General features: G+C 36.2%; 1 protein-coding gene across 6 annotated transcripts; it reads right to left on the bottom strand.

Annotated features, from left to right (window-relative positions):
* Positions 1-2,374: 2,374 nt before the first annotated feature.
* On the bottom strand, positions 2,375-14,522 carry LOC123511251 (cytosolic 5'-nucleotidase 3-like). 6 transcript variants are annotated; one of them, XM_045266968.1, is made up of 9 exons: positions 14,257-14,522; positions 13,779-13,948; positions 12,930-13,212; positions 12,467-12,565; positions 10,194-10,263; positions 5,587-5,809; positions 4,070-4,232; positions 3,637-3,837; positions 2,375-3,191 (listed from the first exon to the last, which is right to left on the bottom strand). In XM_045266968.1, the coding sequence occupies exons 3-9, from the start codon at positions 13,149-13,151 to the stop codon at positions 3,090-3,092; spliced, it is 1,080 nt and encodes a 359-aa protein (XP_045122903.1). In that variant the 5' UTR covers positions 13,152-13,212; positions 13,779-13,948; positions 14,257-14,522; the 3' UTR covers positions 2,375-3,089. The 6 variants fall into 6 exon arrangements, with proteins under 6 accessions (XP_045122903.1, XP_045122905.1, XP_045122904.1 ...); XM_045266970.1 differs by having other exon boundaries at positions 14,455-14,522; XM_045266969.1 differs by having other exon boundaries at positions 13,779-14,522.
* Positions 14,523-14,996: the final 474 nt, after the last annotated feature.

Here is a 14,996-nt window from a genome sequence, read left to right as displayed (position 1 = left end):
TGACCACAAAATAACCATGGAGATGTCAGTGTTGCTGAGTAGTACACTGTTATCATTTGTTGTGGTCTAATTTTCATATATACATTTATCCCAAAATCTAACACCTCTTCATCTAATACATTTTACCTTAATGCATACATGCATAGTAGTACAAGTACTTGTATGTCTGGCTGGGATGAAGTGACACTTGCTGGGTAGGGAATGATCACACCTGCCCCACCTAAAGTATTTGCATTCAACTATATTGGGTTAAGTATACTACTTCACACAAGGTTATGATTAATAATTAAAATGTAGAATAAGTTTTATTCAAACATGACTGCATGGATAACAATACTGAACTTCAGTAAAACTTGTAGACCAAGATCTAAGTCCTATTTGGAGGACAATATATAAAAACTGCAGGAATTTAATGTTCAATACTTTGAGTGCAGTTTCTTTGTTACATAAAGAAGAGCATCTTTACATACATTTACTTTTCCAAAGCCTTCAGTACTTGTGCTGTAAGGGTAGTTTGGGCACTGCATTTTCTACCATGAACCTGCTACCCATGGACATTGTTACAGTCAGATATAATGTATGTGGTATAGAAAGTTCTTACATAACTCCCCATTCCCCCTCCTCTCTCTCTCTCTCTCTCTCTCTCTGTATGTATGTATATATGGATCCTCCGCCATGAAGGGATTAATAAAAAGTTAAAGCTACCACGTTAATGTTATAACACCTTGGTGGGGCTCCTCATCCCACAGAGACAGACACACTGGGTCACGTATAGCAACAATACAGCTGACTGTAATAGCAAGACATTATTTTCAAGTTGAGAGGTAAAGAGAAAGTAATTAGGCTGCTTTTTCCCTAATTTCATTTAAACTTTCATGCAATGAGAAGTCAAAATAGATATCAACAGCATTTCTCTTCAACCACATAAGAAATGCAGTACTAGGATGCCTCAATGTTGGTAAGCTTGCAACAGCTACTCACAAAACAGGTTAATATCAGAAGAATACTGATAGTGCCTTTCTGTAACTTGTTACATTTCACTGGGCTCATGACCAGTGTGGACCAACAGACTAATGTAAGCATGGTGAGATGAACAGCAATGTAGTGGTGACTGATGATGTGGGAGTGGGAGGTGTTAATCAAAAGGGAATAGGTTTTATCAGTTTCACCTCAAGCTCTCCTGTTATCATTTCTGAATCATTATTATTTTCATCCTGAATATGAAAAAGTAAGCCAAATGAATGATCTCTACAATAATGTGCTCATTGTCCTTATGGTTTTCTTACCTATGCTAACAAAAATTAAACTACTCGGAACAAATTTTTTACAGCTTTCTCTCAAGTAGAAAAGGGAAGTGTAGCAAACTGTACATAAAGAACAACTTTACTTATGAATTTTCTCTGGATTCTTATTCTTAATACAGTACAAAGCACACAAGAGCATCAAATCAATTTTAGTGTAATCTAACACCCATTCCTTGAAACTTCCTTTCATTGGATGAAAATGATTAGAAGAGTCTACAAAAGTTCTTGTCTATAAATAATACTAGCACATTCCATCCACCCCAAGATCCCCATTTCTCCTCTTTCTAGAATATTCCAACACTCTTCTCTTCTCTCACTAGTGGTTTTCCTCCCACAACCACAAAGTGTCCATTTCACCTTTATAAAGATCTGCCCTCTCATTTTCATCTTTGCATGACCAAATCATCTTATGATTTTCGGTGTTGGTTTAGTCAATTCCAGATTTTCTTTCTTCATTTTTAGCAGACTTGCCAAATCCTTCTTAAACATGTTCACTGATAATGCTTTCACCATCTTTCCTATTCACATCAAATGTACCTTACTAAAAGCTTAATACCACTCCTTGAATCCTATATATATATTTTTTCTTTTCTTTTTTTACATTTCATATGCTAACTCGGGAAGTATTTGTTCAAATTTATAGCATCATCATCCATATTTTACAACTTGGTCTGGTCCATGTACATACTTTTGAATCTTCATGGTGAAGCTGCCAGTTGTGGGTTGTAGGATTTTGAGGAGTCTCATTGTGCAACACTTCTCTTCACCAATTCTCTGATGACTATGGTCTTGAAGCTTTTGTTGGCTACAGATGTAGTTGATGCCCACAAAGATTTGTGTGCAATTTGTTTTGCCATGTTTTAGTAGATAATGGGATGACTTTGGTAGATCTCCAGATGAAAGTTTCCCATTACTTCAGTTAAAGTGTGTATATATATATATATATATATATATATATATATATATATATATATATATATATATATATATATATATATATATATATATATATATATATATATATATATCTGGAACATGGTTTGTGTTGTCTAATCACATCAAACAGTATATAAGCCACATGCAGCTGATATTGCACACTTCATGGTTGTTTTACATCTCTCAGTTCACTTCTCAAAGTGTCTTTCTTTTTACAATGCTAAGATTTAGGTAATTTCTGTTCCCATTAATTCCTCAGGCTCCACATGGACATTTCTTAAACTAAAGAGTGCACAACCAAACCAAACAAATTAACAAAATAAGGCAAGTAAACAAATAGTAACATATTTTTTACATATAAGAGCTGACACACCACTGGTGGCATAAAAAAAAAAAATTCTTGCTAAATACACTGCACCCAATTGTTACGGGTACTGGGTACAATTAATCAGCTGCTTCCTACAGCATGGACTGAAGGATGGACAACCGCAAAGTTTTTGCAAGATTTCAATGTACCAGGCTCAGTATCTTCCTGAGGCACAATACCAATCTTGAACCTTTCACAACAAAATACAACAAAGAACAATTCCTATCCAATGTGTTCACCACTCTAACACGACATGCTATACCTTCTAAATAAAACACTTATTCAAAAATTTCAAAAAATGTTCAGAACTTGATAACAGTTAAAATTGTTATGAAGAATATATATCCCTTAGGTAATGCTGAGCCACTTGTTAATCCTCCAGCATAGATTTTTTTTTTTATTTATTTATTTATTCTTTTTTTTTTTGTTACTTGTCTGGCTTGTACTGTTTTCTTGGAACAGTTGACTGCAGGCACTGGAAATTACTTTAATAAATCAACTATTGAGTTAGCCACATCCATAGTCTGGTCATCAAGAAGCACAATGTCAAAATTGTCCATGAAGGCTGGTAGACGTTCCACAATCTGAAAGTTGAGATAATCTAAGGTGAGCAGGAACCTCTATGACAGATGCTTTTTGTAATATCACTGTCAAGTGTAGAATCTCAGTGTGCTTGTCTGGGAGACAATTGTTAATGAGCAAGTAGCAGCAGCAGAAACAGGCATAATCAAGGTCATAAAGTAAATAACAATTTATAATATCATCTCAGAAGAGTACTATTATATTCCATCATGTAAATTAAAGAGTATTTTCATTATTAATGAAAATGTTAACACATACATGTACTTGCTGCTTCATAAGTCCTTAAGATGTTAAAAGCATAATGAGAAATGACAAAGATACCAATAATATCACTTTCATGAATGCCATAAAGTTACATATTAGAAGTTCTGACAATATCAGATGCATCCAAGTATAACCAAGAGAGGCTCAACAATCTTGCTTCAGATAGCTGACAATTATGCTCACCTTGTCATTGAGGAAACCAATCTTGAGTACGCTGCTGGGCTGGGGCACCCCAAGGGCCATCTTGATGTCCCCTAGGGAGTCCCCCATCAGTATCACATTGGTCCTGTTTTGTAGCTTCTCAAAGTAGTCAGAAGAATGAATGGCATCCTCATTCTTGTTAAACATGTGAATCAAGCTGCCCTTGAAGCCCACCATGATGCCCTAAGGTACAATTACTATCTCAGAACTTGTGGCTCAGTCTAAATGAAGACATTGCACACAGGCAAAGAAACATTCAGTATATTTCCACAACAAAATGAGTTTGAGCAAGGCCTATAATTCAAAATTGAAAAAACTTACTAAATGTAGAAATATAGTAGATGGGTTGAAATTTGCAAATATGTGGGTCAAGCTGTAATCTTTAAAATACACTGAAAATTGCATCTTTCCTCACCTGGTCATTGTATTTAAAGAAATTGGACACAACCTTGACATTGTCAGTGTAGACTTTAAAATGCCTCAAAACTTGCTCCAGTACATCCCCCATCCCAGCGGACAACACCAGCACAGGCACCCCGGCACGATGCAACTTCTGGCAAAGCTCCTCTGATCCATCCCTGTAGCACAGCAATACATTCTCAACAACTAATGCCTCCTTCCAAACTAATGCTAGACCATTTCATAAATATTCAAAGAATGCCAGACAAGACTGCCACAGAATTAGGAGCCTTGAATGAGCCTAGTCATAAACTGGTGGTAGCTTTTTTTAATTCAATGTCTTACAAAGTTTATCTTAGTACAGGTAACCCCCGCTTAACGAACATTCACACAATGAAATTTTGCTACAACGAACGTTTCCTTTTACTACCATCTGCTTGTATAATGAACACCAAACTTGCTTTAACAAAATTTTATCCAGGTAATTTTGTCCAAGTTTGAAAGCCCTGCTGTATCACGCAAGCCAACAGGCTTTTGAATACACCAGCGCCTCTTGTGGACACAGCGTGCCCTTTGTTTACATTCCACAGGTTGCCAGCTAGCGTCTTTCCCGCTCCACTCTCCCTCCCTTCATAAATTTAAGATCATCAACATTATAAAGTTGCTTACATACATACATTAGTGTACACCTAACCATCTGTTATTGCGCAAAATTGGTGCCTGAAAACCGTGTAATAGCAGAAAACACGATAACGGAAGTGAAGAATAAATAGGAAATAAATAAATTGGTGCCTCAACCCAAAAAATTTCCTAATAAATTTTCCTGTTACTCTAAATTTATTACCATTAATACTGGAGTAGCTTATTAACATATGACAATCTGGAATGAATGAAAATCAGCTCTGAACAACAGAATACCACGTGTGAGACTGAGGGGTGGTGGTGAGCAGAGTGAATGGAACCAATCAGTTCCCTTATTCAAATCACGTGACGTGAATACACAGCGATGATTGGCTGCTGGCTCCTCCTCCTCCTCTTGATCATCATCTTTCTCCTCCTATCTAAACATTCGTCAGTGTGTGGATGGGATATGGGTAGTACTACTACTTCTAGTGCGCGATAACGGAAGGGTGTAATAACGGAGGGTTAGGTGTACATTATAATGACTTAGTCTTAAATTAAACTGCTTAAATGTTTAACTTCTTAATTTTTACTTTCATTAAATCTTTTACTGTACTATGATGCACTCTCGCTTTGTTTACAGTCAATGAAAGTTCATGTCGGGTCAAACTTGTTAAAATTGGTTTGCTTTTTTAGGAACGTAACCCATTTGTTAAGCAGGGGTTGCCTGTACAGTATGTATTTGCGTACTTACTCAAACTTGTGGTATTGTATGACCATCAAAAAGAATGATAAATAAAATGGGATTTTCCATGTTAAAAACTGAATATTTCAGTTACTGAACTTTGCTTGACTATGCGAACTTTAAGTATTAACCAGTTGTGGCGCGCACAATAACATGTGCTTCCTAACCTTAATCTGGCGCTGCTGGCTGACACCATGCCCTCAATGGATGCCTGCTTTATGGAACACTTGACAAGCAGGTCATGAATCTTCTGGTACCATTCCACCATGTATGGAATCTTTTCCTCCTCTGTCATCTTGGGGTCCACCTCAATCGGGTAATACTTGGCCAGCAGCTGGTTAGCTTCTTCTCGGTAATACTCAGGCATGTCTGGGCTGTTGTCCATGATCCCTGTAATCCATTGAAATGCTTCTTTATTAAACTGTGCACCTCATCATTTGCTTCTTTTGAGGCTAACTCAGAATTTAAGAAATATCTACATTCAAAACACTCAAAATACCATTATTTTCAGTCAAACTATTCTGCAGTAGTATTGTAATAAAAAAAAAATTATGATAAAATCAACAAATTACAACCACATATACATTCACAACAAAATTCATGCTTTTATGTATCATATACATACAGGAGTTTATCAATTTATGCATATGTATTTAAAACTGTTAACCACATTCATCCCCATAAAACTGAATAAATATATCTTAAAATAATAATAAATTAAAAAAAAATAAATAAATAAATAAAAAGGCATGAAAATCAAAGTAACATACACAACAACCACAAACAAATATGAATTAGTGTTTATTATACTAACACTGTTGCATTTTGAAATGTTTAGTGAATTCAGCAAATATCCATGTTATGCACCTAATCAGAACACATCCCGTACATCATCAAACATGGATAACCTTCTGCACTTCCTCACACACCTACACTTAGTAATACAGAAATAAGAAAGAATAACCAATTAATCCCTTTGCTTGAAGAACGTAACTAAGTTCTTGACTAACAAAGGCAATGAAAGATGACCGTCTACAGTCTGAGCAGTGGTGATGGTGCATGAGGCTCTACACTACTTTGTTCCCAGTGTCAAGCTACTTTTACAACAATTACACAGGAAGTCAACAAACAAATACATTATGAAGTACTCAAAAAATTAGTTAGGTTATATCAAGAAAGTACTTGCCAAGCTGGGATTCATGTGTGAGTGCGTGTGTGTGTGTATGCGGGTGCCTTGTCTTGGCTATTTGCAATTATGGGCCTTCAGCCTAGTATACAGATAGACAAATAATAATCTCAGTACTATCAGTAGTACTACTACCTTATGATTTTATTAAATTGTTGTTTAATAATCATAAATAGTAATGCATACATGAAAAAAAAAAATAATGCACATAAATGTTTTATGGCACTGAAACTTGGGCCATTCAAAGTGATATTGTAAACATGGTGAAATGTACTGGTGAACTAGATATTCAATGCTACTGTGACATATGAGGAAACAAATGTGGAATGAAAAGGCAGACTTAAGCCTGAAAGCATCAGCAAAGCAATGGGTATGGACAAATTGCACAGGTTTGGTCTTGCAGACATAAAAAATCTGAATGATGAAGTGAAGTATGTTGAAAGTTTTTTGAGTAGAAGGTATAGTGCCAGAAAGAAAACCACAGAAAACACTGGAAGAGATTCTCAACCTCTACACAGCAAAGTGCCTGACATGTTGATGTGTATCAAGTGTCTGAGACTTGGAACCAAAGGATAAGATGCAGCTCCAGGTAGAATTATTGTGTACATAAATGTAAAGAAGAAACTACATCCACTCACATCCATTCACATTCAAAACAGGAATGAATAATATTGAAAGATATGATGAGTACTGCAGCAAAATATCCTACAGAGGTTTTTTCTGAAGCTTTTACTTAAACCAAATAAAAAAAAATCTGTTGGCAATTTTTGCTGGCTACTATCCTATAGATTCAATGTTTTCTGGACAGGATTAGGAATAGGTGGAGGGAAAAAAAATCTGAACAAATACATAACCAGTCCTACCAAGTCACATTATTTTCCATTATAATTTTGTCTTGTCTACATTCATTACAAATTCCTAAGGGTACTAAAGCTGAAAGTTGTTAGGTTGAATTGAAAAGCCTTTGTACAAAATGTGTTTCATTCAGACTTTCAAGGAAAACCTACTGATTTGAATACCATTGCAAGTAGTACATCCAGGACATGTGAGATTTAGATATATACAGTACATTTCTTTTGTCCATAAATTGGTATGAAACTTTGTTACAAATATGAGACTCAAAATGTTACCAGCATGACTGTACCATACCATAGGGTGCAAAACTGAGGACTCAAGTAACACTCACCAAAACTAGATACTGCTTGTGTTCCATTGACGTGATACCTGCACAATGTCATGTCATAGTCCACAATGACCTGGAAGTTGTGTGTTATCCTGATGAATGAATCTTAAACAATAGGAAGCACTGACAAAAACTGACATTAAAGAATGTATATCAATTAGTTTTTAAACCCAATCACAATTTTCACATTTCCATTAGATTCACAAGCTTCCATCTCACAGAACAACAGAAAAATAACTCTTATTTAAAATTCCTCTTCATAATATCTGCAATTCTATCTATGCATGAGATTTCTTGTCCCCTCTCCAGTCACTTCCTTCACATGAGTTGCTGTGGCAGAAAAATTTCCATCTTATACAGTTCAATCATTCCCTCACTGTGTGGTTGAAGTTTTGCCTGCCGTCTCTCTCTCCCTACAACATTCATCCTCTCTTTAGTTACTTTACTAGTGGCTTTTCTTTCCTATTTCATCCTTCAGCTTCATTCCACATATGCTCCTAGAAGTCATATATGTATGTATGTACATTAGTATACATGTACAGTATACAACAGTGCGCATAAAGATGTCATTGCAAGTACAGTATAGGATGTAAGTTTCATACTGCATCCCAGGGAATGACAATTTTAGGTAGGTACGTACAGCCTCTTAATGACGCAACATCCCAGAGAGGCTGTACACTCAACACCCATGAGTGAGAAGCTGTGGTACACATGCTGGCTAGGAAACAGTAGTATGCACTGTCTCTCATTTGCATATACAAAATATAGTTTGACAGATAGGTACAGTAGGGGAGGAAGATTACTATGGCCGAAATTAGTCAAAGTGTTTGCCTAGCATCACATGTTCCCACACATCAGATTATTTTTTGTATATTTTGATTTACACTAAAAACATTAAATAATTTCTCATTGGACAAACTGCTCTATCAAAAATTCTGATCCTATGAAACCACCAAAGCAAGTCTATTTGCATGTGTGTGGGGGGGTGCATGTACTTAGATAGTTACTGTTATGGTTAATGGAATGTGTGTGTGTGTGTGTGTGTGTGTGTGTGTGTGTGTGTGTGTGTGTGTGTGTGTGTGTGTGTGTGTGTACACAATAAAATCTCATTTAACAAAAACCTAATTCTCCAAATAATTCACTTACCTAAATTTTCCTGACTGGGTTTAATGTATCTATATGCTGGGCTTAGATCCTTCCCCTAAAAATAAAAAAACAATGGAAGAGGAGTCCCCAGCCCCATCACTCCATCCCTTTTTAGTTGCCTTTTACAACACAGAGGAAATGCAGTGGCGGTGTTCTTCCAACCTGGCCGAGGTGTGTGGCCAGGCCGCGCCCCCTACAACAGAGGGCCATTAAAGATGCTAATAATGAAATAATTATTAACAGGCTTCAATCAGTTTTTAAAGAAGAGATGCTTACAGAGCCTGAGGATGAGGTAAGATCCATACAAACACAGAATGTGTGACTGGACGTGGATATGCAAATGAAGAAGTGAGGAAGATGATGTGATGATATAAAGGTGAGATGAAATGGATCCTAAACAAGAGTGCAGGATAACCAGCAAGGTCGATTCACAATATTATTCAGGGTTCCCTAAATGAGCATCATTTTACAAGATCACAAAGGAGCAAACATTATGCCATTCGTAAGAATATAGATGAGAAGATTCATTAGTCTGCCTGATTATTGTAATAGCTATAATATACAAGTTATGAGAATAAGTCAAGACAAGCTCACTATTTCATTCCCTTTATAAGGAACAATAGCAGATACAAGGGTGTTTAATATTAGTGAAGTATCATCTCTTAATTCATCTACAGTTTACTACACTATACAAAGATAGTGGATACCACTGAGAGAGAGAGAGAGAGAGAGAGAGAGAGAGAGAGAGAGAGAGAGAGACTATTTACATTAATCTGAATAAAACATTTATGGTAAGATACCACTGTTCATGGATTGAGAAAATGTTGGTCTATCAAAGAATTAAATGTGTGAGTGTGTGTGTGTGTGTGTGTGTCTCTAGCTTTGCATTAAGAAGCACTACAGTAGTTGTTCCAAGCGTTATGCTCAAAATAAGAATTATATACAAGAGAATATATACATACCATATAATTATAACAGTTTTAAAAAGACAAGGACTATGCTGCCTTTTCCTAAACTAGGACTAAGGGTTAGTAGGGATGCAACATCTTTCCATGCAAATCTGACTTCCTGTGTAACAAACAACACAGTTTAGCTTAATTTTCTTTCTTTTCTATGTAAAAATAAAGAATAAAAAAAAAATGTTGGTAAAAATTTTGTCACACAATTTTGTTTCAAGATCATTTTTCAATTACAAAGTTACTTAGAAGCAAGTGTATACATTATATATTTGGCTTGCCCTCTTTGAGATGACCACTTACCCCAAGAGCAGTGGCAGCGCTGTCCTCCCATGTGAACCCTGGTGAGAGTGAAGTCAAAATCCACCACAAGCTGAGGGCAGACTAGTGGTGAGACACTGGTGGGAGTGGGGACTGAGGTGAAGACAGTGAAAGGGAGGAATGACCAGATAGTGAAAGGAGGATCACTCAGATAATGTCAAACATGTAAGTACATTTCTACTCTCCTGTGTTTCAATGAAGTGCTGGATGTGATGCATTACTCTTTTCCTTTTACATTACATGTCAGAATGCATAATCCAATACTGCATCCCATTATATTTTCTATCTGATTACAGCGATACTTTTACATACATTTTACATACTTTTACATCCAACTCTATCTTGTTTATTGCACATAGTTGTCCTGTGGTTCAAGTGAGATTCATGGATTGTTTCTTTCCTCAAAAACAAATTATAATAGTCCTGGTTAGTGCAGGATCAAATGATGTGATTCATGGGTAATGTTACTGCAAAACATTGAAAGAAAAAAAAAAATACCTGAGTGTGTGAGCAAAACTGATCTCAAATAGTGCAAGCACAGCAGTAGACCAAAATTTATTTAATTCAGTGAAAAACAGTTACACAAGCAAACATCATTTGTCACAAATAACGTTGTGACCACTCACTAACACCCAGCAGCTTCACAATCAATGTCTCCTTTACAACCAACCAATCTCCATATAATCAGAGTTAGTAGTTTCATTATGTACATCATCATACAACAGGCAACATAACTCTTGAAGGAAATATTTATGAATATCTATCAGTAGGATATCTATCTGTAGATGCTGCTTCTCAAGCCAACTTTTCAAAATAAATTCCTCAATGCTTAATGAGAGAGAGAGAGAGAGAGAGAGAGAGAGAGAGAGAGAGAGAGAGAGAGAGAGAGAGAGAGAGAGAGAGCCTCAGCCATCCATCAAAATGATTTTTTTTTTTTTTTCATTGCTTATATGTCCGTACACATTAGCAAGATCTTTTGGGAGGAGTTAACTTCTGTATTTAACATTCCCATGCAATTATGAACCCTGTTGAATTAGTATGTAATAAAAATATGGATAAAAGAAATGATGAAGGAGGTTCTCAAAAGTTTTCTTAAATATCAATTTCCCAAAAGCAAGAAGAAAGATATATATATATATATATATATATATATATATATATATATATATATATATATATATATATATATATATTTATTTATTTATCTATTACAGAGCAGGGTCACTAGAAAGCAGATACTCAAAAAATGCCAAATCATTATTCTTAAACTTCAAACTTTAAAGGAAAGTTTTTTTTTCTAAGAATTATGGAAAAGAATGAATAAATACATGTTGAATTGAGAATAGAAGATGAAACAGGTTGAGGATGTAGACTGAATGTTATAATGTTAGTGAAAACAGGAATTAGTAAAGTTGTGTACTTGATTGCCAGGTTGGAAGAACACTGACACCATATTTCCTGCAACTGTACAAAAAATAATAATAAACAAATGGCCAAGAAACAGTGAAGAGACTTGGGATTGACTGCTCTAAACTTCTATCCTGTGTTGTGTCAGCTTGATATTCCCATTCCTTGATATTCAAAAAAAGGAGACCATTTTTTCATATCATAACACACATGACAAGAGCTGAAATGTTGAAATAAATGATAAGTGAATTAGTGTAGCTTTTTGACTGGTTACTTAGATGTTGTATAATAAAATTGGCAAGGAAATGAAGAGACTTAGAACTCAATGATGTTGTATATATAATGGATGGCCAGTGAGATAAGAGAGTGAAGTACATATGTTCTATTCTTGAACTTTGAGATGATGTTCAGAGTATCTATAGTATAAAGTTGAGTTATTGGAAGACTCAGAATTAGATAAGAACTAGACCATACAAATCTATAAAAGTTTAGAATATGGGAAAAATTTAATGAATGTTTACTGAAAAGAGACATTATGAAATTATGGAATGATGAACACCTGTGTCAATGATTTACTAATTCATTTTAGTCATATAATTCCAACTTGATAAAATTTTATGCGCACATTTTTCTTTTCTTAGTTTTAGAAATTACCATGTAAGTGTGAGTGCTAACTGCATAAAATCAAGTTTTCCTTGTTATTTTCTACACTGTGATTTCCTTTGCTTTTTTCCAGGGTACCACTGTGCATTCACAAAAAGTGAACCATCAAAAAAATATTTGTGCAAACTTAACTACGAACGTCATCATCTTGACAAACAATGATCACATAACACTGTATTCCTTACCTGCAGCCTTGAGAAGCCTCCACTTATGATGGTGTTGACCAACTCCTCAACCTTGGCTGGGTCCTTGATGCGCACATGCTCTGCCGCAATGAGTCCCAGCTAAAGGCAAGATGGGAAAAAGGGTCAGGTCAAGTAAGCAGTAACCACACTGAAACTTTACAAGCAACTTAGCATGGTCTTTTCTAATTATTAACCATTCTGAGGTTTTTCTTCTTGCTTTACAGTTATCTCTCAGTATTATACTACTGGCTGAAAATAACTAAATCTATTACCTATATACTTTAATTCTCCTTTTCTTTATTTTTTATGCTTATTAAGATCTTGCTGCAGAAAGGATTAAACATCTTAGATCACCAACAGGAGAAGAACCCATAGTTATAGTCTGAGGGAGTCCTTAGGAATGGTTTCAGATAAAGATGGATAAAGATTAAATGTGGCATTAACATTTTCCTGAAAGGTGCACCTTCTCCAGTGTTGGGTAGGATGCTTCAGTGTCCGGCATGGTGGCTCCTGAGGCTGGGGGGACACGTGGGCCTTGGGGTGGGGCTTCAGACGAGAGGCTCCGTGTTGCTACCATTGGCCCAGAGCACTGGTCTGGACTGCCCTCACTCGGGTTTAGTCCACTTAGTACTCTGGTGAACTGTCGCCCTCCTGCCCTGAGCACAACTCCCCTTGTTCCCAGCATGAAGGCCACTCACTTGTGGCCACCTCTTATTTCCCTCCCTCAGCTCTCTTTAAAGGAAATACTGCAAACAAAAATAAATACAGTTATTATGGGATACAATTATACGTAAGCGTCATTGTACTTAAATTAGTGACATGTAGTTGTTAACTTATGTAAGCTTTGAAGACATCTTTTTTTATACAATCTGAAAAAAACAACAACTGGTTCTATGTTTGCACTACAGCTGCTTCCCTTCCACACACCACCACTCTCCCTCACTCTCTACATCATCAACCCGGCATCATTAAGCAGAAAAATACCACTTGGAGGTGAGACAGCAGGGTGTCACTTCTGAATCTGAGAGGGCTAGAAATTAATGACGATGCACCGTCCTTCAATCTGTTCCGTATTTACCACAGCCACATCGACTTTCATAACAACACGGAACACTATATATTGAGAGAGACCTTCTCATAAACCTGCTGTACTGGGGTGTGGCTGCTGGGGGAAGCTGAAATGGATACACCGCTCACCAGCACATCTCCCTTACTATGACAACACACACTCTTTCTCTCTCACTCCTTTGCATAACATCCACCTATGACTTACACTCTTATTACATTTGCCTGTCTTTTCTGTCACTCTTACCTCAATATTTCCACGCAACGCATACACTCCCACGAGCACCTGGCACACAACAGGATGAAGTGGCGGCGGTTGGTGGTGGTGGTTGCGGTGCAGTGATAATGTTGATGTCAGCTGATTTCTAACTCCAGGTGAAAAGCTTGAATTATCACACGGGTGCTCCCTAATTTTTTCTTTGGTTTGGATAAAAGAAAAGAAGATAGAAGGTGTGTGTGTGTGTGTGCGTGTTAGATCTATACCATTTTCAATTACAAAATGTGGTTTATGGGAAAAAAATAAATAGAGGCTATACACACAATTAGACGAAAAAACAACTATATAGTAATTATTGAGCGGAAAAAATATAAAGTAAAGAAGAACTAAAAATACATGTTATATAATAAAACTAATTGAAATTTAATCAAATAAATATTCCGTCTATAAAAGTCTTGCAATGTAGAGTAAGATGACGTTGCAAACACGGCAGGGATATTAGTATTACCGATATTGCTCATCACATCACTCATCACGTTTATTGTTTACTATTTGTTGCATGTTGCGCTCCGCCGTTCCCCGCTTGTTGCCAGGATGATCGACTCGACAGATTGAAATGAACTTATTCCGTACTTGCTCTGACTTGTATTTATAATTTTTAAGCAACATCTGCAATAAGTATCCTTCCTCCAAGATAATTAATTACAGTGTTATAGCTGAAGAGTGCGTGCCTGGAAGTTATTAGGTAGACCATTCACTCCACAGTCCCACTTCCCTTGTTTCTTATCTGTCTATACATCTTTTTGTGACAAACGAGTCATTTCAGTAATACTAGCCTGTAGCATGCAAGGTAGCGCCACGGATGTACTATGTCTAACGTCTATTACTATAGCCATGGTCCAGATATATATATATATATATATATATATATATATATATATATATATATATATATATATATATATATATATGGACCATGGCTATAGTAATAGACGTTAGACATAGTACATCCGTGGCGCTACCTTGCATGTTACAGGCTAGTATTACTGAAATGACTCGTTTGTCACAAAAAGATGTATAGACAGATAAGAAACAAGGGAAGTGGGACTGTGGAGTGAATGGTCTACCTAATAACTTCCAGGCACGCACTCTTCAGCTATAACACTGTAATTAATTATCTTGGAGGAAGGATACTTATTGCAGATGTTGCTTAAAAATTATAAATACAAGTATATATCTGGACCGTGA

This window comes from Portunus trituberculatus, chromosome 31 (genome assembly GCF_017591435.1).
Source record: "Portunus trituberculatus isolate SZX2019 chromosome 31, ASM1759143v1, whole genome shotgun sequence".
Lineage (NCBI taxonomy): Eukaryota > Metazoa > Arthropoda > Malacostraca > Decapoda > Portunidae > Portunus > Portunus trituberculatus.
This window is presented reverse-complemented; position numbering and strand designations above follow the sequence as displayed.